The sequence below is a fragment of the Schistocerca americana genome, chromosome 5, assembly GCF_021461395.2.
Source record: "Schistocerca americana isolate TAMUIC-IGC-003095 chromosome 5, iqSchAmer2.1, whole genome shotgun sequence".
Taxonomy (NCBI): domain Eukaryota; kingdom Metazoa; phylum Arthropoda; class Insecta; order Orthoptera; family Acrididae; genus Schistocerca; species Schistocerca americana.
Window position 1 is genome coordinate 556,703,576 of NC_060123.1, and position 25,846 is coordinate 556,729,421.

The window sequence follows — 25,846 nt, forward strand, 5'->3', positions numbered from 1 at the left end:
ACCCCGGTGGACACGCCAAACGAAATGCACCCCATGCCGCTCCAAATTGGCGCACAGCTCATCGTCAGACTGCAAAAGAAGGTCCCAGTGAAATATGATACCCTGGACCATATTTAAGCTCTTATGGGGCGTGATGGTTACAGAAACATCCCCCAGCTTGTCACAAGCGGGTAACGCCCATGACTGGGCAGATGATGCTGTTTTGCACAAGACTGACCCAGATCTCATTTTGGACAATCCCTCCACCTCCCCAAACTTGTCCTCCAAATTTTCAACAAAAAACTGAGGCTTCATTGTCATGAAAGATCCCCCATTAGCTCTCAAACATACAGGGCACTGGGGCGAATAAGAGCCGCTGCCATCCTTAGCCTGACGTTCCTCCCATGGTGTGGCCAGGGAGGGGAACGATTTGGGATCGTACTTCTGTGCGTTGAATTGAGCTCGTGAACACTTAGAGACTGCTGGTGTTTGACCAACAGCAAGAGATGATGTACTACACTTCATCGTGTGTCAACCACCCTGATGCCACCCACTCTGACCAGGGGCCCTCCCCACAGGTGACACCCAGCTGCAGCAAAGGCCACATGGCAGGATGGCCATTGCCAGGAGTCCCGATGCCCCAGGAGTCCTGGGCATCTACTCCCGGGGATACGTGGAGAGTTAACGGTGCAGGCATCAGCAGACCGACCCCAGTGTGGTCAGGGGACTACAACCAACAGGGTACATGGCAGCCCCATCACAATGGACTGGCTACCATGCTGGATATCAGATGCAACCAAGCAAACAAGTCCATTATTGTCAGCGTAGTAAACGATACTCCACAGTTGATGGAAAAATATTCACCCAAGAGGGTGACCTCACCCTACAGTTGGAGAATGAGCAGAAGTGCAGAGCTACATCGACGAAGGATGCGACAGGTCTCAGGGCGTGATGGACACGATGCACCATGCAAGGTGCCCTTCCCAATTGGCTCGCTCTTTGGGAAAATTTTGAAAAATGGAGGTCAAACCCTACAGGGGGCCATCACATAAAGGCCGAAACATGTGAGACTCCTTTTAGTCGCCTCTTATGACAGGCAGGAATACCTTGGGCCTATTCTAATCCCCGGACCCGCAGGGGGATAGAAAGAGCACGTGGATTTCAGTTTGGTTCACTAACAATTTGAAATATATTAATTCTTATGGTACAAAGTCAACTTCATTTAAAATTTTCTTATTTCATCTCATATATCTATCTGCAACACCAGTATCTGTAATACTTTGGAGAAGCATGAAATACAGACAGAGCAAGCTGGATGCTGTGACATTATCTTCAAAGAAGGTAAATAACTTCAAGGCTCAAGAACTATAATCTACTAATCCAATATTATATGTTGACTGTCTGGAGCGTGTGTCACTGAGCATAAATTAGCTCAAACACATGCTCCCGAGCAAACTTACTACTGTGTACCTCTTATGCGGCACGAGCAAATTTCCATCATAGTTATTATTCTTAAAATTATTAGTTATCAGTAGAAATCCTCCAGCATCATGCATTAGCTGCCAGACACCTGCCCTGGAGGGCTGCAGTTCAGGCCACAGGTGGTAAAGCTGCCCAATCTAATTTGACACTGATGGTATCTATGAACCACACCCCACCACTTGCAGGGGCAAGTTCCTGCACTGGAGGCTGGCAACTGCCACAAGAGTTCCTGTCTCCTTCCGTCTGCACTGCTGACTCCTTACGCAGACAGCAGTAAAGTGGAATGTAGGGCACATGTGCTGTGTCTGTTAACACTGGAGTCAACAACGCTGTGTGCATCAACACAGCTGAGAGAAAGCTAAAAACAGCAACCACTCACCATGGACCAACCTACCCATGGTGAGAGGGGAGTGATAACCAAGCAGTGATGCTGCAATTGGAGTTCCATGGGTTAAAGTAAAAGAACTAATCTTTGGATTTGTTTATTTGAGCTGCTGAGGGCTCACCACCTGATCATACCCACCTCCGCTATCCGGTTCCACACTTAAGTGGACAATGAACCGCCTGTCCAAGTCGACAACTCTGAATTTTGTGTAACTGCGAGAAAAAGCAAAGTTTCTCACCACATATAAAGTCCTGAATTTTACTGTTTCCTCATAATTTATAATAGTTGTAAATCCATCAGACTCAAAAATTGATAACCCTCAGGAGAGAACTTAAAAATCTGTAATTTCTGCCCAGCCCTAGAGCTTTCTTAGAGTAATTTGCAGTTGACAGGCATGGGTATCATTGAGTAACTAGATTCAGACTCAAAAATTGTAATCATCCCCAAACAAGCAGCCCAGTAGTGTTTATTGCTTCCACAAAAAGTGTGACACTAGCAAATTTCCCAAACGAACAACATCCTCTTGTGTGTTTTGATCCAAGAGTACATTAACCATTCAACATCTGAAATATTGCTTCCCCGAAAGGATTGCAATTTTATGAGGTGGCTGTCAGGAAACCTCCAACCATGTATTTATCTCAGGATGTTATACCAAAGGTCATTTTGCGGGCTTTTTAATGCCAGAAAATGTGCCTATTATCCTCCTCTTGTACACAAAGGCCTCCACATACCTGAAGTAGGGTCAGATTATTGACAAGTGTGTGATTTCTTCTGAACCCACACTGGAAGTAGGTGATTATATTCCTAGATTCCAAGACCCACAGTACGCAATAGTCTCATCACGGGCTCCAATGTCTCTCCGATGCTTCAACATTGCATTAGCTACTTGGGTTTGTGCAATAATTCTTTGGTTTGATAAGAGAGATGATGATTGTCTCCTCCACCAGTTGAATGCTCTCTTTCGGGCCAAATAAAGTAGAAGAGTATGAGAAGCTGTTCTTTGGATGAAGGTAGCCCTTAAGTTCCTTAGTATTTTCTGTAACAATATCTGATCCTGGCAATGTACCATGAACCTCTGATAAGACCTGTTCCGACTCGCATAGCAATAAGGCAGTTGCACTCCTCTGTATTTTCTGGATTACAACTGAGACAGTGCCTCTCAGATGACTTTTGCTGGTGAAGGTGTGTTGGTTCCAGGCTCACAGCTGATATTATTCTGTGGAAGTTCTGGGCAATTGTAGTCTTTGAGAACACCATTATGCATTAAAACTACTGCTGGAATTTTCTTCTTTTATCATTAATTCTCCTCAATGACTCATATTTCTGCAATCTATGTGAGACTGTCGATAGAGTTTATGGAGTCCGAAGACTGCAAGAGGATTGCTGGAATCTGCCAAGAGGCCCATCTAGTCCTGTACTCCAAGTGGCACTCCATCATTCCACAAAGGGACTTCATGGCACATTCCACATATCTTTACGTTCTATTGCAATATGGAAGCTACCTGTCAAACAATATTTCTTCCTCCTAGTGCTCCTCTGTGATGAAATAGTTTGGACTGGAGAAGTGGCGGTGAAATAGGATGGACTTGTCAGTTTATTTATGTAGAAGTGAGGATTCATTAAATAATAATAATAATAATAAACACGTGGAGGCCCGGGAAAAGAATAGGCCTCTGGTATGTTCTGCCAGTCATAAAAGGCGACGAAAAGAACAAACGACTAATAGGGCTAACCCCCCTTTTAATGTGATTAGTTGGTTCAGGACAGAACTAATGAAGCCTCGGACAAGCGCTGTCATGGTCGGGGATGAGGCTTGAACCCTATGCCCATCCACAATGGTAATGACACTGCTAGCCACACGGAAAATGATTTAAATCAAAATAGAGGTGTTTTGCAGGATATGCTTTCTGCAACCACTATAGAAGGAAAACAAAGACAGAGGATGACATGGTCAGATCAAGTTAACCGACACCTCATGTTCTGTTATTACCAAGCAACAAACTTAGGAACAAACACAACTGGATACAGATCACAAGGATACACAACATTTATTACCAGATACCCAGAATTAAAAATTTTAACAGCACAACGACAACGACTCCGTGTAATAATCAAAAATAACACGATACCCCATTCAGAATTAGAAAACATCAAAAAACAAGTACAACAAATACTGGAACAAAATAATGTGCAATCAGAAGAAGAAGAAGAAGAAGAAGAAAATACAGTAATGGACTCAAACATCCCAGAGCAAACAAACAAAGAACAACACGCATCAATTAAACAATCAGAGGAAAACGAAATCTTAAGACAGACACCAGAAGAAGCACAAATAGAACACGAAGTTACACACATGTTAGATATAGAAGAAAAATTTCAGCTGACACATATAGAATACAAAGACACAAATACAGACATTAGACCATTCTTGCACAGACCACAAAATAACCCACAAGTCGAAACAACAATAACAACTATCAACACAATCATACACAACAAAATAAATGAAAATGCAACTATGGAAGAGTTACAACTACTGGTTTATATAAGAGCACTCACTACACTAAATATACACACTAGGCAGAGATCAGAACCAACCAACACACAGAAGAAACCCACAAAACCAGCATGGCAGCACAGGCTACAGATCAGAATAGAAAAACTGAGAAAAGACATCGGACAGCTAACAGAATTTACAAGAAATGAAATATCAGACAAAAAACGAAAAATGTTAGGTAAAATCTCACAACAAGAAGCGATAGAGCAATTAGATGAAAAGAAGCAGAAATTACAAGCACTGGCCAAACGACTTAGAAGATACAAAAAAAGTGAAAATATAAGGAAATAAAACCAAACATTCAACACAAACCAAAAGGAATTTTACCAGACAATAGATAACACACACATTAAAATAGACAATCCACCAAACATAACAGACATGGAACACTTCTGGAGCAACATATGGTCAAACCCGGTACAGCATAACAGGCATGCACGGTGGATACAAGCAGAAACAGACACATACAAGATGATACCACAAATGCCTGAAGTGATAATTTTGCAACATGAAGTCACCCAAGCAATTAATTCTACGCACAATTGGAAAGCCCCTGGAAAAGATAAAATAGCAAATTTCTGGCTAAAGAGGTTCACCTCAACACATTCACATCTAACTGAATTGTTTAACAGTTACATTGCATACCCATACACATTCCCTGATACACTTACACATGGAATAACTTATCTGAAACCTAAAGATCAAGTAGACACAGCAAACCCAGCTAAATATCGCCCCATAACATGCCTACCAATAATATACAAAATATTAACTTCAGTCATTACACAGAAATTAATGACACATACAACACAGAACAAAATTATAAATGAAGAACAAAAAGGCTGTTGCAAAGGAGCACGAGGATATAAAGAGCAACTGATAATAGATGCAGAGGTGACATATCTAGCTAAAACTAAACAAAGGTCGCTACACTACGCATGCATTGATTATCAAAAAGCTTTTGATAGTGTACCCCACTCATGGTTACTACAAATATTGGAAATATACAAAGTAGATCCTAAATCGATACAGTTCCTAAACATAGTAATGAAAAATTGGAAAACCACACTTAATATCCAAACAAATTCAAATAATATCACGTCACAGCCAATACAGATTAAGCGTGCAATATACCAAGGAGACTCATTAAGTCCTGCCTCGTTCTGCCTGAACCCACTATCCAACATGCTAAATAACACAAATTATGGATACAATATTACTGGAACATACAAACACAAAATCACACATTCGCTATACATGGATGATCTAAAACTACTGGCAGCAACAAATCAACAACTCAACCAATTACTAAAGATAACAGAAGTATTCAGCAATGATATAAATATGGCTTTTGGAACAGACAAATGTAAGAAAAATAGCATAGTCAAGGGAAAACACACTAAACAAGAAGATTACATGTTGGATAACCACGGCGACTACATAGAAGTGATGGAAAAAACAGATGCCTATAAATATCTAGGATACAGACAAAAAATAGGAATAGATAATACAAATATTAAAGAAGAACTAAAAGAAAAATATAGACAAAGACTAACAAAAATACTGAAATCGGAATTGACAGCAAGAAAAAAGACAAAAGCTATAAATACTTTTATTATACCAATACTGACCTACTCATTTGGAGTAGTGAAATGAAGTAACACAGACCTAGAAGCACTCAATACACTTACACGATCACAATGCCACAAATATAAAATACATCACACACATTCAGCAACAGAAAGATTCACATTAAGCAGAAAGGAAGGAGGAAGGGGATTTATCGACATACAAAACCTATATTATGAACAGGTAGACAATTTAAGAAAATGCTTTATAGAACGAGCAGAAACTAGCAAAACACACAAAGCAATCACTCATATAAATACATCGGCTACACCACTACAATTTCATAACCACCTCTACAACCCTTTAGATCACGTAACATTAACAGATACGAAGAAAGTAAATTGGAAAAAGAAACACTACATGGCAAGCACCCCTATCATCTAACACAGCCACACATAGATCAAGACGCATCCAACACATGGCTAAGGAAAGGGAATATATATAGCGAGACGGAAGGATTCATGATTGCAATACAGGATCAAACAATAAACACCAGATATTACAGCAAGCATATTATTAAAGATCCCAATATCACAACAGATAAATGCAGACTTTGCAAACAACAAATAGAAACAGTAGTTCACATCACAAGTGGCTGTACAATACTAGCAAATACAGAATACCCCAGAAGACATGACAATGTAGCAAAAATAATACATCAACAACTTGCCATACAACATAAACTAATAAAACAACACGTTCCCACATACAAGTATGCACCACAAAATGTACTGGAGAATGATGAATACAAATTATACTGGAACAGAAACATATAACAGATAAAACACCACATAACAAACCTGACATCATACTCACCAATAAAAAGAAGAAATTAGCACAACTAATCGAAATATCCATACCCGAAACAACAAATATACAGAAGAAAACAGGAGAAAAAATTGAAAAATACATCCAACTGGCTGAGGAAGTCAAGGACATGTGGCATCAGGATAAAGTTGACATTATACCAATTATACTATCAACTACAGGAGCCATACCACACAATATCCACCAGTACATCAACGCAATACAGCTACATCCAAACATGTATATACAACTACAGAAATCTGTAATTATTGATACTTGTTCAATTACCCGAAGGTTCCTAAATGCAATGTAACATACACCGTACAGTTAAAACGAAGTCACGCTTGATCAAGGTCCGCGTCACCTTCCATTTTTAACCAGACATAACGTCTGAGAAAGGAAAGAAGATAATAATAATAATAATAATAATAATAATAATAATAATAATAGTAATCATCCTCATCGTTGTCCCCAGAATGTAGAATTTGTTTCATCACTTGTTTCCTGATTTCTTTTCTTTCACGTATACCAAATTGTACCAAATCAAAACAGACAGCATATTTACAAATACTTCAGAGAATAAACATGAAGTGTCTGCTTCATGGACACCTTTCTGCCTCTTGATTATAAGTAGTGATCATGTGATCATATCTCTCAGACTTATGTAACAAAAGATGGGGTTGGTATATAGAATCTTAGTTTGTGTGTGTTCCAAAAGTAGTAGTGAAGTGAACATTAAAATGAAAGCAGCAGTTTTCTGCAGTTCACCATTCTTCATTACACACACCACTTCTGTGAAAGCTTCCACTTTCCATTCACTTTGCAATTTACTTGTTCGCTATCATCACGGGCCGACAGCTTATACCTCTGCTGAAGGTGAGTGCTTTGCTTCTCCACTACTATTAGATATTGGCTTAGACTCTTTATCTACAGTACTGTGGTCCCTAGGTCTGCTGCAGCATTTTTTATTGGCATTGTTTCACAACAGTTTCATGAATTTAATATTATCTACAATATTTTCAAAGGTCTGTGGATATAGTATGGGGACATGATCTCACTTCCCTCTCTGTAAAATACAAGTGTTCTTGCATTATTGGGCCCTGTTACCATTACTGCAATTTTATAACTTCATTTCCACAGGACCATTTAGTCTGTCTCTAGGATTCGAGATTGTCAGTGTTCCCAGCAGACTCCATAAAGGGTTTCACCACATTCTGGTATACACACGTTGATCCGAGAAGAGTACCACAAACCCATGCAAGTAGATAACTCAGAGCTTGTCCGCTTATGCCTGTTTCACTTCAACAGCTATCCATCCTGTCACACTTACGATAATATGTTCCAACATGGCATTGCATGGTGGTCCCTGAAGCATTTTCAGAACATACAGGTATAGGGTATTGATGGCACTCACTGGTCCTCACCTCAGGAACATCATGCCCGACACACAGCTCACTGACTATGCTAATCATATGGTACAATTGAGGGGGCATGTGGAATTATCAAATGCCATTTAAAGGTGACCATTACTCTCTTAGTTCCCTCAGACAGACTTCCAAGTCTAAAGCTTCAGCAGACATGTCATCGTCACCACATACAGCCTGCTAGCGACTGCTTTTCCTGAATAGTGATCCACCGAAATAACATGTGGCACATTTTGAAATTGAGGTTTTCTTTACAAAGGTTTATATAATACTTGCAGCATGACAGATTAAGCTAAAATCCTATATCTACGACAAACAACACTCCACTGCCATGATGGGGAATGGTTGCTGAAGCACATCCAGAGCTTATAATGAGCTCTTACAGGTCCCCCTCTACAAGGCTCCCAGATTCAACCAAAGATTTACCTAGCCTAGGCAGACCAAATTCCAAAAGACTCTCACCATGTGTCATAATGCAGGAGGCATGTGAGGCTTGCAAATGTTGATGTGCAGTACTCAAAACAATTTAATGTTTGTGACTATGTCAAAGACTTTTCTTAGGTAAATAATGGCAAATCTTGGAAAGTGAGAGAAAGTTGAGTGAAAAACATTTCACATCTATTGCCACAAATCATAACAGGAAACAAACCTAATGATAATGTTTCAATCCATTCATTATTTCAAATTTTCATTACCTGCACGCTGTCCATCCTTGAAAACACAGCTGGTGGTAAAAAATATGGACTATCACCATAAAGCCAAGAAACTGAAGGAAGTCCTTTAGGAACTAGTTTTTCATATATATCTTCCATTGGCCCATCACTTCCTGATACTCGGTCCATTGGTAGATATTGAAAATCACACAAATCTGTCACAGCATTAAGTATATGAGTCATAGAATGTATCACGGAAAAAACTGAATACTGGTCTATTTTAACTTATTGCATGATGAACAACAATTAAACAACAAAAGCTCTTAAAAAAGACATTTATTTTTGGTAATCAAAAACAACATACTTGCAAATCTAAAAGTTGTCCTGATTCGCCCCAGAACAGAAACATGAGACACAACTACAGAATCTTGATCTGCTGGCTTGACATCTTTGTCACTATTCAATTCATTGTCAGGACAGGTCTTCCTCTTTTTCTTTCTCTTTACCACAAACTTCAGTAATAATGATGATGATTTATGTCTGTCACCACATGCAGGTTTGCAGTACATATCATCAGGTCTAAATCTGAGTTCGAGCCTTCTGTTCTTCTGTGAATATGCCTAAATGGATAATATGAGTTATAATCACAAATTAGATAAGAATTATTAAGCTATAACCAGTACGTCTACAATGTATATAAGTGAACAGCCCAAGTAAAAGACTACGTGATGTCACTGCGAGCAAGAGCACAGATGCATGTTTCTATCACCAGATATTGGTCTGGAATATATCATATCCTAAACATAGTACACTGAAGAACTCTGAAGTGTATGACAGCAGTTCATAAAATTATAATTTTTAAGTCAGTCATTGCAATGTGCCATTTTACATACCTCTTTCTTTTCACTCTCTTATGCTGCCAAGAAAAGGCAATATGGGTACCACAAAATATCAATTAAAATTTTTGTCCATATGCTGATTAGTTTTTTTCCTTCCTGTTACACTTACCTCACATTTGAATAAACCCTGCCCCATATGGCACCTGCCTTTAAATGACATTACTAACATCCACAAATTAAATTTTTTTTCAAATTGTTAAATTTTCTTATGATTTTGACAAGTACTTACATCTAAATTTATCACTTGAATACAACATATTAATGTTCCACAATAATATTTATTAGTTTGTTATGAACCTGACTTTGGCTTCCAAGCCACTGTCAGAGAATTCATAGATTTACAAAGATATGTGACATTTTATGGCTATGTCAATACAAAACACAAGCATGATGTAATACCTAAAGAGACACTGAACAAATAAATCTTATGGACAAACCGGCGAATGTGACGAACAGACCAAATAAAGAGAAGGAAAGAACTACGTCCGTCTATGGAATGTGGGCATCGAACCGTTATAACAAGCTTATTAGCTAATGGTGAGAGGAATAATAATTGGCTGCTACTTTAATAAGGATGAGTAATGGAACTGTGTTTGGTCATTAAGGACCAGATGGATTCCTTGATTGGTGTTTATTAATGGCCAGAATTTCAAGTTATGTTAGTTTTCTCCCGTTAGTTCCTTTATGGAGAACAGAATGACATTCTTTCAGACCATGTTAAGCAAAGATGGAATCTTTCTTTCTCCGTCTCCAGCTCCTTTAGTGCCCAGTCAGTCTAGTAGTTATAGCCCTACCTTATTGACCCACTTATAATTTGGCACACAGGTTGCTGGAAATTTTGTAGATTCTACTGTTCTAATGGTGGAATTTTATCTTTACCATAAAAGGGAAGGCGGGCAACCACATTCTATATTTTTACACTCCCCCCCCCCCCCCCCCCAAATTTCTGTTCATGTTGCAACTGGACTGCTGGAAGAATGATTGTAGCTAAGCCTCCATGTGAGGTGGAATACCTCTGATTTAACCTTCATTGTCTTTTTCGCGAGACGAGTGTAAGAAGAAGTAATATATTAGTTGACTCTTCTAGGAATGAACACTCTTGAAATATTAACAGCAAGTCACGTAGCAACGCAGAGTACCTATCTTGTAGCCTGTCATTGCAGTTGACTGAGCATTTTTATGGTGCTTTCGCCATTAATAAATGAGCCTATAACAAAACACATTAAAGACTAAACTTCCCAAAGGTTTTTCAATGAATCTCATTCTGGAATCTACATTACCAACAATTAGCTTTATATTAGGAGTGCGGGTAAGCTACTACAAACAGCATATTGAACGCATTATTGTGGCAAAGATAGACACGAAGCCCATGCCTAGTACAGTAGTACAAGTTTATATGCCAACTAGCTCTGCAGATGATGAAGAAATTGATGAAATGTATGATGAGATAAAAGAAATTATTCAGGTAGTGAAGGGAGACGAAAATTTAATAGTCGTGGGTGACTGGAATTCGAGAGTAGGAAAAGGGAGAGAAGGAAACATAAGTGAATATGGATTGGGGGTAAGAAATAAAAGAGGAAGCCGTCTGGTAGAATTTTGCACAGAGCATAACTTAATCATAGCTAACACTTGGTTCAAGAATCATAAAAGAAGGTTGTATACATGGAAGAATCCTGGAGATACTAGAAGGTATCAGATAGATTATATAATGGTAAGACAGAGATTTAGGAACCAGGTTTTAAATTGTAAGACATTTCCAGGGGCAGATGTGTATTCTGACCACAATCTATTAGTTATGAACTGTAGATTAAAACTGAAGAAACTGCAAAAAGGTGAGAATTTAAGGAGATGGAACCTGGATAAACTGTAAGAACAAGAGGTTGTACAGAGTTTCAGGGAGAGCATAAGGGAACAATTGACAGGAATGGGGGAAAGAAATACAGTACAAGAAGAATGGGTAGCTTTGAGGGATGAAGTAGTGAAGGCAGCAGAGGATCAAGTAGGTAAAAAGACAAGGGCTAGTAGAAATCCTTGGGTAACGGAAGAAATATTGAATTTAATTGATGAAAGTAGAAAATATAAACACGCAGTAAATGAAGCAGGCAAAATGGAATACAAACCTCTCAAAAATGAGATTGACAGGAAGTGCAAAATGGCTAAGCAGGGACGGCTAGAGAACAAATGTAAGGATGTAGAGGCTTATCTCACTAGGGGTAAGATAGATACTGCCTACAGGAAAATTAAAGAGACCTTTGTATGAATATCAAGAGCTCAGATGGAAACCCAGTTCTAAGCAAAGAAGGGAAAGCAGAAAGGTGGAAGTAGTATTAGAGTGTCTATACAAGGGCAATGTACTTGAGGACAATATTATGGAAATGGAATAGGATGTAGATGAAATGGGAGATGATACTGCGTGAAGAGTTTGACAGCGCACTGAAAGACCCGAGTCGAGACAAGGCCCCGGGAGTAGACAACATTCCATTGGAACTACTGACGGCCTTGGGAGACCCAGTTCTGACAAAACTCTACCATCTGGTGAGCAAGATGTATCAGACAGGCGAAATTCCCTCAGACTTCAAGAAGAATATAATAAATTCCAATCCCAAAGAAATCAGGTGCTGACAGATGTGAAAACTACCAAACTATCAGTTTAATAAGTCACAGCTGCAAAATACTAACACGAATTCTTTACAGACAAATGGAAAAACTGGTAGAAACCTACCTCGGGGAAGATCAGTTCGCATTCCATAGAAATGTTGGAACACGTGAGGCAATACTGACCCAACGACTTATCTTAGAAAATAGATTAAAGAAAGGCAAACATAAGTTTCTAGCATTTGTAGACTTAGAGAAAGCTTTCGACAATGTTGACTGGAATACACTCTTTCAAATTCTAAAGGTGGCAGGGGTAAAATACAGGGAGTGAAAGACTATTTACAATTTGCACAGAAAGCAGATGGCAGTTACAAGAGTCGAGGGACATGAAAGAGAAGCAATGGTTGGGAAGGGAGTGAGACAGGGTTGTCGCCTCTCCCCGATGTTATTCAATGTGTATATTGAGCAAGCAGTAAAGGAAACAACAGAAAAATTTGGAGTAGGTATTAAAATACATGGAGAAGAAATAAAAACTTCGAGGTTCGCCAATGACATTGTAATTCTGTCAGAGACAGCAAAGGACTTGGAAGAGCAGTTGAACGGAATGGACAGTGTCTTGAAAGGAGGCTATAAGATGAACACCAACAAAAGCAAAATGAGGATAATGGAATGTAGTCGAATTAAGTCAGGTGATGCTGAGGGAATTAGATTAGGAAATGAGACACTTAAAGTAGTAAAGGAGTTTTGCTATTTGGGGAGCAAAATAACTGATCATGGTCGAAGTAGAGAGGATAGAAAATGTAGACTGGCAATGGCAAGGAAAGCGTTTCTGAAGAAGAGAAATTTGTTCACATCAAGTATTGATTTAAGTGTCAGGGAGTCGTTTCTGGAAGTATTTGTATGGAGTGCAGCCATGTATGGAAATGAAACATGGGCGATAGTTTGGACAAGAAGAGAATAGAAGCTTTCGAAATGTGGTGCTACAGAAGAATACTGAAGATTGGATGAGTAGATCACTTAACTAATGAGGAGGTATTGAACAGAATTGGGGAGAAGAGGAGTTTGTGGCACAACTTGACAAGAAGAAGGGACCGGTTGGTAGAACATGTTCTGAGCCATCAAGGAATCAAAAATTTAGCATTGGAGCGCAGCGTGGAGTGTAAAAATCGTAGAGGGAAACCAAGAGATGAATACACTAAGCAGATTCAGAGGGATGTAGGTTGCAGTAAGTACTGGGAGATAGAAGAAGCTTGCACAGGATAGAGTAGCATGGAGAGCTGTACCAAACCAGTCTCAGGACTGAAGACCACAACAACAACATTGTCAATCCACTTTGAAACATTCTGTATGAATAATCATAGATGTTTAATGGTTCTAACTGATTCCAGTTATTTTTCTGCAATCATACAATAACGGATCTTTCATCCTGTTTATGTGCACTATTTTCATTTGCTGACATTGAAGGTCGGCAGCTAATCCATGCACCACGCTTTGATCTTCTGCATTCTTCCTACACTTCATTACAGTTTCTAGCACTTTTTATATCATCATTTCATCACCATTGACGCGCAAGTCGCCCAAGTGGCATCAAATTGAAAGACTCGCACCCAGCCACGGGCTACCCGACTAGAGGACCTAGTCACACAACATTTTATTTATCTTACCTACAAAAATCCTCATGGAGCTTCCAATGTTATCCACTAAGTCATTTAAGTATAATGTGACAAATAATAGATGCATAGCATCACCTTGGTATAAGCCCGATATTATTTTATGTCTCAAGATTTCTTTTTATTAAAAATGCAATGCTAAGATCTATTTGCTAAGAACTCTTCAACCCAGTCACACAGCTGGTCTGATATTCAGCACGCTTGTATCTTTTTCATTAGACGGTAGTGCGAGACCATATCTAATGCTTCCTGGAAACCAAGGAATATTGTATCAGCATAGGAGCAAGTATCTACTGTTTTCGGGTCTCATGGACAAACAAAGCAAAACTGGGTTTCATGTGATCATAGCTTGCAGAACACGTTTTCTACGGAGGAGATTTTCAGTTGCCAGTAATGTCATAATATTCAAGCACAAAACAAGTTCCAAATTTCTACAAGAGACAGGCATCAGCGATACAGGTTTACAGTTTTGTGCAGCTGTTCAACAAACCTTCTTGAAAATGGGAATGACCTGTACTTTTATCCAGTCACTAGGTACACTTCGTTCCAGCAGCGACCTGTGATATTCTGCTGCTAGAAGAGGAGTAAGTTCTATCACATTCTCTACGTAGGATAATATCAGTATCCCATCAGGTACAGTGGACTTTTCTGTGTGGAGTGGTCTCAGATAGTTTTCCATCGCTTGGTCACTTTTTCTGATATATGTCATTTTGATGCTTATGTAGTGATTCAAAGGGATAACTGCGGAACAACCCTCCTCAGTGACACAGTTTTGGAAAAAGGCTTTTAGTATCTCAGCCTTCTCTCTGTCAACTTCCAATATCATACCGGTAGTCACTACTACTAATTTAACATAAGAAAAAAAGTTCTTAGGATTTTCTATTTTACCTTCGAATTTGTTCAGTTTTTGCAAGTTTGTTACTGTTACACATAGTTAGCTAATGTTTTACTGGAAAAAGTAAAATTATATTTTTTCCCCAAGCTGAATGGAAAACATATGATAAATGTTCTCGTTTTCCACAGTTTTGTTTTTGGCCATTCTAATTTCATTATACTCCGTGATTGCTTATAATGATATTCCCAATGAGAGGATCACTAAAGCACTGAAAAACATGTACTACTGATGAGTCACCTGCCCCAGAGGCAGTCACCAATAAGATAAAAATAACAATCCATCCCGGATTTTCCATTGTTAAAATAAAAATAGATGTATTTTCATGTGAAGAATTTTTATGATTACAAAGTGAATTTGATTCAGCAACTTGAACTTGCAATTTGAACTTCAGCAACTTCCTAGTTACATTAACAGAAGAATCCCTTTTGGGATTCTAAAAATACTGGCCATAACTCTTCCATGTGATGAAATACACTTTGACTCATCAGTGCAAGACAGTCAGCTTGCACCCACTACTTTGACAACTGCTTCATGTCAGCCACATAACAAATGAGTATATTAAGTTAGTTGGATTACTTGTAAAATGGTTCAAACAATGTTAAGAAATTTGTTTTCATGTTTGTTTCTGGTCACCATTCAGCATGTGTACCAACATTTTCCACAATCTTTTTAATAGTTACCTTAACATACATGTTTAACAACTGATGACCCAATGCCTTATTGCGCACTTTCTCAAAGTTTCTCCCCCTCGGTACAGTTCTGGAGTGTCCTTGAAGTGAAGAATATTTAGGAAAATGACAACAATGTGAAAATTCAGTTATCCATTGTTAACTGTTACAAACGGAAGAGTAATTTCGATGGGAAAGAACTTCTATTGAAGGTACAAGTCCAACAACAAATGCTGCCAAAGAAAACAGTGTCTGTTCTTTTGAGACTGAAACCAGGATTTTACATAAGTCTCTATGGGACTAGATTTGATAATTGTAGAAACAACATCTAAAAACGGTACAGATGACATGAATTTGATGCCTCATTCTTGATACATTAATTCTGCAGGTAAATGTAACCATACAACATTGTAACTGCTGACAAAATGAGATTGTGCCAAAATTATAGATCAAACTGCAAAAGTGTCCGGGTATTCTTTGATGATGCCTGTCCAATACAAATAAAGAAAACAGTAAAGATGTTGAAATGAATACCGACAAAATCTGAATAAAGTACAAATGTAACTGTCACTTTGCTTGATTGGGCTAATGCATTCCTAAGCACCTAGAAGAAGCTGGATCTTATTCTACAACAGGTTTGATCGCAAGTTGACCTAAAAAGGCACCTTTAGAGCTGTTCAAATCCTTACCACAACACCATCAAAGTTAGTGGTACCAAAGACCTTCTCAACTAATAAAATGAATACCACATTACTGAAGCAATGTTTTATGTAATTACTCAAAGGCACCAGCTCAAAACTACATATAGAATATAAGATTTGCACAATGTTCCTAAACTTATAGTACATCAAATTGCTAGAGTAAAATCAAACATACATGGGATGCCAAACTCTCAGTGTCGGACAGAAATTCATTTCATTACTACCAATGACAGATTTTAACTGTTTTTTTTTATTCATTTGTCTGCAAGATCTAATAACGCCATTCTGACTGTAATATTTGCCAGCTATATTTAACATTAAAAAATCTGACTGTTGTGACATACTTAACGGTAGAGTAACATCTTTAGCTGGTAGTCATTACCAGTTCACTTGGACGATAAAGATCTTGAATTACCACTATTCACATCTTTCTGCAACGTTAGACTACAGATCCAATTCATATATCCAATACAATCAATGGATAAAATAATGTACCGTATTCCTCAAACAAAGAATGAATATCTCAACTTCATGCAAACAAGGAACTTCGTCTAAATGATACACTTACGGTAGAAATATTTTGTATTCCGCCCAAAGTTTTCAGCATATTATCAACATTTTGGACAACGCCAGGGTATTCGACGGATATAAACGTCTTCTCAAAGTTAACTTCTTTCACTACGTCAACTCCTGTAAGGTTTTCTGTAACCATGATTTCATACGTGAATTATCTGAATTAACCGCAACCACACTTCCGAACTTTTACATTAGAACTCCTACATTTGAGAAACAAACATGCCGCCCCTATGCATGTTTACATTCAACTCCACAAAGATCCTAGTTGTCACAGCGATGACACTTCTGATAAAATGATCACAAAGATAAAAAGCATAGAAACATAATCGATTACGTAATTCCGAATTCGTGCCAGGCCACTGAGCCGAACTATCAAACTGCTGCTACTAGACTACAGACCCGCAAACGCACACAGAGAAGTGGAGACCAGGTTTGGATCGTTCACTTCAGCGTTTCGTGTATGTAGAAAACTACTGTTTTCAGGAAAATGCAGAAATTGTTACCACAACAGGCCATTAACTTCAAACTTCTTCAGAGAGGAAACTCCACTTCAGACCCACGGTAGTAGCCTCAAGAAACATTTGACGCAGACACAAGCGATAGAAATGTTATTCGTGGATCATGGAGGTCCGCAACCCAAAATGGTATTGGCATGGAGAATTTGCAACGCAGGCCATGGAGGTCAACTTTAGAAACAAAATAAGTACGGAATGAGTTTATGAAGTACTGCACGTCACATGAAGGACGTGTTGCTTGTCAACAGGAATAATGGCGTGTGCAGAGCAAGAGGAAATACGGATTCTTATAATGCAAGGAAACTGAAACTCTAAACTAGAAAAATTTTGTGTATGTAATCTACGAATAAATATCATATTTTCATGGGTCACTGAGACGGAGAGTAACAGGCCATATAGACCGAGGTTACAGTCCTTCCTGTGCAGTATCGCGTTGTGTCGAGCTCGCTTTGTGTGTGTGTGTGTGTGTGTGTGTGTGTGTGTGTGTGTTTATTTACATCACAGCTGTCAAAACTTTTCTCCCGTTAGCTTCCAGAGGCGCTGATTTATTTGTATTGGGAATGCACTTATTCCTAGATCTATTATCTATTGGTTTTCAAGGCTATGTTAGAGTTATTTGGGTATCTCAATAGAAGATTCTGCATTTTCGTAAAACTTCTCCAAATTGGACGACTCTTAATAAGCTTCTGTCTCTGTGCCACGCAGTTAATGTTGTTCATTCCCTGTACAATTATTGATATTTCGACATGTGCAGGTTAGAAGGTTGGACAAAGGATAAAGCAGCTATCATGCCAAATGGTGACCGCAAAGTGACTTAGGGAACTCAAGCTTTCTACTATGACTGAGATGCCAAATCGCAGACTTGCTGAACGATTACCGCCTGTCTGGCCACACAACCCTGCATCATAGTTTGCGCAAGTGAAGACCAGTTTCATTTTAAAGGAATCACAACAGATTCTATGAAGTATGCAATAGTGATGAGTCAACTAGATCACTGGTACAACACAGATATTGAAGGCGTGATAACCATGCCACCAACAACAAACTCCTATGAAAAACTGAAGACAGAATTGATTCGTATGTCTCAGCATCACAAGAAGAGTGCATCAAGCAAGTTTTGACCCAGGAAGATATCGGCGACTGGAAGCCATCACAGTATCTAAGATACTTGAGGAGCAAGGACAACACCACTGTACTTGACAACTTACTATGCGCATTATGGAGTAGTTGTCTACCACCGCAGGTAAAGGTAATTATGGCGTTACAAACAGAGATACCAATGGATGCAGTGGTCAGTTTGGTTGGCACACTAATGGAGGGAATGACGCCTACCCTGATAAGTGCAGTGACAGCATCATGTAGCAGCATATTGCCAACAATGTTAAGACACGTGGATTATGACAATCTTGCAGGCAAGCTTCATGTGTTCACCAAACAGATCAGTGAAACCGTTATTTCAGCATGATCGTAGCAGCGACAGAAACTGCTACCGCAAGAGATCAAGAAGCCGCTCTTCTGCAACATCTTCGACTTATGGATTAGGTCAATATTTGAGCTATTGTTATCATCATGGATTTGGGGATCAAGCACACAAATATACCATGCCTTGCACCTACCCAAATACCAGTGGCAATCGGGCATAGATGGATCACCGATTGCTTTGCACAACTACAGTGCCTATTAAAAGTGATCTGAAGTCAGGCTGGCAGTGTTTAGTGGACACTTTTACAGAAAAATGAGGAACGACTAAGGAATTATAGAATGGGGCAGAAATCGATGGATGTGATATGCATGCACAAACAAATAAATGCTTACAATTTCAGAAAAGTTGGATGATTTATTCAAGAGAAAGAGTTTCGTAAATAGATCAAGTCAATAATGCGTTGGCCCACTCCTGGACCTTATGCAAGCCATTACTCAGCTTAACATTGGTTGATAGTGTTGCTGGATATTCTTCTGAGGGACATCGTGCTGTATTCTGTGCAATTCGCGTTAAGATCGTCAAAATCCTGAGCTGGTTTAGAGGGCCCTGCTCACAATGCCCAAAGGTGAATTAGGGCGAGATCCAGCGATCTTGCTGGCCAAGATAGCGTTTGGCAAGCATGAAGACAACCAATTGAAACTCTTGCTATATGTGGGCAGGCATTATCTTGCTGAAATGAAAGCATAGGTAGCTTGCCATGAAGGGGTAAAAAATGGAGAGTAGATCACATTCTGTCTATAGGAAGGATGCTTGAAGTTCGATGTTTTTCTACATCGATATCAAATTTCAATTACACTATGGTGTGCCTACAGCGAAAATCGGTGTTAGTTAAAACATTAATTACCACTTATCAAATCAGTGTGTCGGTTGCTGCAATACAGCTGTCTGAGAATCTTACAATTATTTTTGAACCTATCCCAAACTAAATTCGCCATGGACTCTACTGTCGGAATGTACTGAATGTACTACTTCTGCTACTACACATGCTAGTATGATAACAGACTCTTAGACTCTAATGATACTATTCCAACTAAGCCAAAGAGACCCACACATATGTATGAGCTATTAGCACCTTTTCCTGTACAAATACCCTTATAGTCCATCAGAAATGAGAAATGTGTGTTGCGTATGATGTTAAAGACTTTGATGCCGCTTCTGCTAAGTGCCAGACCTTAGAAAGATTACTATGTATACTCTGTGCACCTGCAAACAACACATTATGGAGAATATCTTATACCATCGCTAGTCAACCCCTTTTGCTATTTCACCTGCATATGGAGCATCTGGAAACCTTAAGCGTTCAATTGTGGGGCTACTTGTACAGGGAAGAGCCAATCTATAGTGGGCATATCTTAAATACTCTTCGATTATATTGTCAAGTATATGGTGGAATATAAAGCTAGCATTATTGAGCCGAACTATGTACAAAAATGACGAGTGTTTGGCAACCATGCAGACTTCATTAGTGGGCTATTCAGTTTTAAAGCTGGGACGAGTGCTCAGTGGTTTAACAGCCAGCAGACTTCCCATCGTTTTAAACGTGGGGGGAAAGTGGATTTTATTACCATTTGAATTTATAGTAGCTCGTGTGGAGGGATAAATGTCTGCAGGGGTGTGATGGGTTGTTGGAGCATAGCAAAACTAAATTTGGGGAGAGGCAAGCGAACTGGCATTGGCCACAGGGGCCTTTTCCTCCTCAGTGTTTAAGATTCAGTGGAGACATCCAAACTTAAAATTATAAGAAGCAGATGCAGTTACCACACACCTCCGAGGGGTCTACACTCTTATAAACAGCCCAACAGGTCTGAGCTGGAGTGTGATGTATGATCACTTTTAGACTGTATGACAAACAGACATCGAATAAAATCACAGACATCCTGTCAGGATCATAACATTTATATATATTGCAGACGAAATTGTAGCGGTATGACGCGAAATTCACTTCATTTGGTAAAATTTTCATCGGTTTAAGCACAAAGTTGGGTGATTCGGTTTGAATGTGTGCTGAATGAGCGAAGGAGCTTTGTGTTGCGCTGTGTTCTTACTTCCTGCGTCGATGTTACTGGTCATTATGTAATCACGACAAATGTGAGGCAGCGTTACATCTGTGCATCTGTCTACCGCCTTAATTTAATATCTGATCATTCTTAATAACATCTCACAAAAAGATAGCCTGTACACCCATCTCAGAAACTGTCTTGATCTCTAGGTAGCTGATGTGACATGAGGCGCTGCTGTGTACTACAAGGAAAATAGTATAGAAGACGCTAATATGGTCAATTCTAGAGTCAGATTTTTAAAATTCACTTGCCATCTTTTTCTCAATAAACTCTGTTAAGTTTAACATTAATGTTTCAAGGAATGAACGTCCACACGCCTCTGAATTGAGTCGCCATAAACATAATCTTGGGGAATTTCTTCTCCAACACATGCATCATAATTCCAAACAAAGCACCGGACACACCTATCCACAATTCTTTTTCCTTTCCACAGGTACATCTTAATGTGATAATTCAGTTGTAGAAATTTTGCAATGTCTTACTAACTGATGTGAGGTGGGGGCGCTGCTGTGTACTGTAAAGGGAATATCTAGAAGACGTCGGTATTATCAGTATTGTGTATATATCCCAAATTGGTAATAGAAGTACCACTCTATGTCAAACACTTATGAGCACAAGAGCACAGTTTCAGATCCGTGACTGGCTGCAACTGTATAGGCGACAGATGGCAGCCTGGTGTGCTCCATGCCATTCTGGATGATTCATAGCCTCAGTGTGCTGGGAGCTTCATGCAGAGCTGTTACAAAGACAGACAGTGGTTCTATTTGCCTAGTCTCTCTGGATCATATCAGTAGGATGCACTCTGGTCTAGGGTGTGATAAGGGCGATAGTTCCTTTTTTGTCTTTATTGTTATTTCACATGCCGCCACATGTGGGCAGGGATGGGCTGGCACCGGCACAATTCGCCGCTCTTCAGCCAAGATACGACACAAAATATGACAGGAGTACAGTATATACAGGGTGAGTCACCTAACATTACCACTGGATATATTTCGTAAACCACATCAAATACTGACGAATCGATTCCACAGACCGAACGTGAGGAGAGGGGCTAGTGTAATTGTTTAATACAAACCATAAAAAATGCACGGAAGTATAAACATACTTTAACACAAACCTACGTTTTTTTAAATGGAACCCCGTTAGTTTTGTTAGCACATCTGAACATATAAACAAATACGTAATCAGTGCCGTTTGTTGCATCGTAAAATGTTAATTATATCCGGAGATATTGTAACCTAAAGTTGACGCTTGAGTACCACTCCTCCGCTGTTCGATCGTGTGTATCGGGGAGCACCGAATTACGTAGGGATCCAAAGGGAACGGTGATGGACCTTAGGTACAGAAGAGACTGGAACAGCACATTACGTCCACATGCTAACACCTTTTTATTGGTCTTTTTCACTGACGCACATGTACATTACCATGAGGGGTGAGGTACATGTACACACGTGGTTTCCGTTTTCAATTACGGAGTGGAATAGAGTGTGTCCTGACATGTCAAGCCAATAGATGTTCAATCTGGTGGCCATCATTTGCTGCACACAATTGCAATCTCTGGCGTAATGAATGTCGTACACGCCGCAGTACATCTGGTGTAATGTCGCCGCAGGCTGCCACAATACGTTGTTTCATATCCTCTGGGGTTGTAGGCACATCATGGTACACATTCTCCTTTAACGTACCCCACAGAAAAAAGAAGTCCAGAGGTGTAAGATCAGGAGAACGGGCTGGCCAATTTATGCGTCCTCCACGTCCTATGAAACGCCCGTCGAACATCCTGTCAAGGGTCAGCCTAGTGTTAATTGCGGAATGTGCAGGTGCACCATCATGCTGATACCATATACGTCGACGCGTTTCCAGTGGGACGTTTTCGAGCAACGTTGGCAGATCATTCTGTAGAAACGCGATGTATGTTGCAGCTGTTTGGGCCCCTGCAATGAAGTGAGGACCAATGAGGTGGTCGCCAATGATTCCGCACCATACATATACAGTCCACGGTCACTGTCGCTCTACCTGTCTGAGCCAGCGAGGATTGTCCATGGACCAGTAATGCATGTTTCGTAGATTCACTGCCCCGTGGTTTGTGAAACCCGCTTCATCGGTAAACAGAACTGCAACGCATTCTCTGTTAATGCCCATTGACAGAATTGCACTTGATGATTAAAGTCATCACCATGTAATTGCTGATGTAGCGACACATGAAATGGGTGAAAGCGGTGACGATGCAGTATGCGCATGACACTACTTTGACTCAGTCCACCGGCTCTCGCAATGTCCCGTGTACATGTGTGGGTTCATGGCAACAGCAGGTAACACACCAACTGCACCCGTTTCTCCTGTGACGGGCCTGTTACGGGCCCGTTTCCGGGCTACGACCATGCCTGTTGCGTACAGTTGGTGGTAGATGTTTTGCAATGTGCGGCACGTTGGATGCTCTCTGTCCGGGTACCATTCTGCATACACCCTGCAGGCTTCAGCTGCATATCGTCGACACTCGCCATAGATGAGTATCATCTCCGCCTTTTCAGAGTTCGAATACACCATGGTCACAGTTCCTACAACACTACACCATCACAGACGTCAGGTAACATGGTGTACTACAGTTGGTCTGCGTGCGGAGACGAATGCAGAATAACAATAGCAGCAAGCGCTACATGCGGACACTGCGACAGCTAGACGAAACCACAACAGTGCACTACAGCCACACTCGTAAACACGGTCGTCATCGTAAACACGTCCCTGCAGATGCTGCTCGCCGACCGTGGCCCGTGTTTGTTACAACACGCAACTGAACGTCGGAGGTTTCAAGCGGCAACTTTAGGTTACAATATCTCTGGATGTAATTAACATTTTACAATGCAACAAACGGCACTGATTACGTATTTATTTATATGTCCAGATGTGCTAACAAAACTAACGGGGTTCCATTTTAAAAAACGTAGGTTTGTGTTAAAAAATATAGTTCCGTGCATTTTTGTATGGTTTGTATTAAACAATTACACTAGCCCCTCTCCTCACGTTCGGTCTGTGGAATCGGTTCGTCAGTATTTGATGTGGTTTGCGAAATATATCCAGCGGTAACGTTAGGTGACTCACCCTGTATATTAAAAATATGGGGATAAAAGAGGAAGTTTACACATGCGAAGGGGAAACGACTGAAGTTAAAATATACAAAAAAGGGGTAGTCTGACGAGGCACATGTACATAAAATCCATGTATAATTAAAATGACACTCAACGAAGATGTAGCACATAATTACTGGCGGCATGAGTAACACAGTGGAAAGCAGTGTTCACACTGTGGGACGGCAACACTGAACACACACTGCACTTACGTTACACACACAGCTAGCACCAAAACACGACAAAGTAACTGGATTAAAATTGGAAGGACCTGCCAAGGGGCGGATGGGCAGAGAGGAGGATGAGAGGAAAGATAGACAGAGGGTTGACAGAGGAGGAGGCAGGAACGGGGGAGCCAGTAGCACACCAAGGGGCAGGAGATGTGTAGGATGGGGAAGGAGATAGCCCAGGGAGGAGCGCAAGATCTGGGAAAGAAGAAGAGAAAAGGAAAGGGGGGTAGGAGGGAGGAAACAGTAGAGGGGGAGGGAAAGGAGAGGGAGCCCTAGGGAGGAGGCAAGGGGAAGCAGAGGGACAGATTTGGAAGAAAGAGAAAATACTGCAGTGAAGCACATCACATGGAACAGGGAGATGTTGGAAGTTTCTTTGGGGGAGGAGAGAATTTAGGAGTGACAGAGATCCAGGTGACACTAGTGTAACAGAGGATGGGATGGATCAAGAATTTATGGGTATCAAGTTTGGTGGAAGAAGACAATCTCCATGTCTGGCCAGACAGGAGCTTCAGGAGGTGGAGTCTGTTGTGGGCTTTGCATTGGATGGTGAGGTGGTGGTCCAGGGTGAAGCCAAGGTATTTCAAGGTGGAAGTAAGTTTGATAGGACAGCCATAGATAGTGAGGTAGAAATCATAGAGCTGGAAGGTGGTGCTTTTATGTCCTGTAATAATTGCTTTTGGAAAGATTGACATGAAGGAGCCACTGGATGCACCAAGCAGTAAACTGGGTTAGGTGGGTTTAGAGGGAGTGCTGGGGCCATTGAAGGGCAGGATAGAGGGCAAGGAGGGTGGTGTCATCAGTGTATTGAAGGAGATGGACTGGTGTTGGTGGTTTGGGCGTATCAACCATATACAGAAGATACAAGAGAGGAGAAAGGACAGAGCCCTGGGGCACATCTGCAGTATGGTAGAAGGTACAAGAATTCCTATTATGAATAGTGACATAGAAAGGACAGTGGGAGAGGAAGGAGGCAAAATAGATGGATGAAGTTGATAGAAAGGGCATAGGTATGAAGCTCGAAAAGTAGCCTGTAATGCCATACACCATAATAGGAGGTTGAGGGAAACGAAATAGCAGAGTGACAGGAAATAAGTTGTATGGAATGGAGATGGGTAAGTTTAAGAAACCTGTCGGCGGCGGAAGAAGGATGGCCAGAAACCATATTGGGTAGGAGGGAGGAAGTGTGGTGTTGAGTTAGGTGGTATGGATACAGCAGGAGAGGATCGACTCAAAGGCCTTACTGAACACGAAGGTGAGGCATGTGGGGTGATAGGAGGAGGTCTGGATGCGGGTTTGTTGGGTTTAAGGAACAACAGGATGTGAGAGGTCTTCCGGAGCTCAGGGTAAAAGCCAGTAGAGAGGATGGTGTTGTACAGGGTGGTAAGTGCAGTGAGGAAGGAGAGAGCAATTGTGAGCTTGGGCAGCGTTGTGTTTGGAGCAAAGGATGAGTTTAATGTCTTGTGCTGTGATAGGAATGTTCAGTTCTGAGAGCAGTAACTGGTCCAAGCACCAG

At 40.4% G+C, this 25,846-nt stretch overlaps 1 protein-coding gene across 2 annotated transcripts in view; it reads right to left on the minus strand.

Annotated features, from left to right (window-relative positions):
• Positions 1-17,189, minus strand: part of LOC124615827 (general transcription factor 3C polypeptide 5) — a 71,571-nt gene extending 54,382 nt beyond the window's left edge. The window contains exons 1-3 of one of the 2 annotated variants that reach the window (XM_047143972.1): positions 16,913-17,188; positions 9,281-9,536; positions 8,959-9,131 (exon numbers count right to left, since the gene is read on the minus strand). In XM_047143972.1, the coding sequence (XP_046999928.1) occupies positions 8,959-9,131; positions 9,281-9,536; positions 16,913-17,056 (573 nt within the window). In that variant the 5' untranslated portion in view covers positions 17,057-17,188. Of the gene's footprint in view, positions 1-8,958; positions 9,132-9,280; positions 9,537-16,912 lie in introns of both variants that reach the window. The other variant, XM_047143973.1, reaches the window with a different exon arrangement.
• Between the last annotated feature and the right edge of the window lie 8,657 nt (positions 17,190-25,846).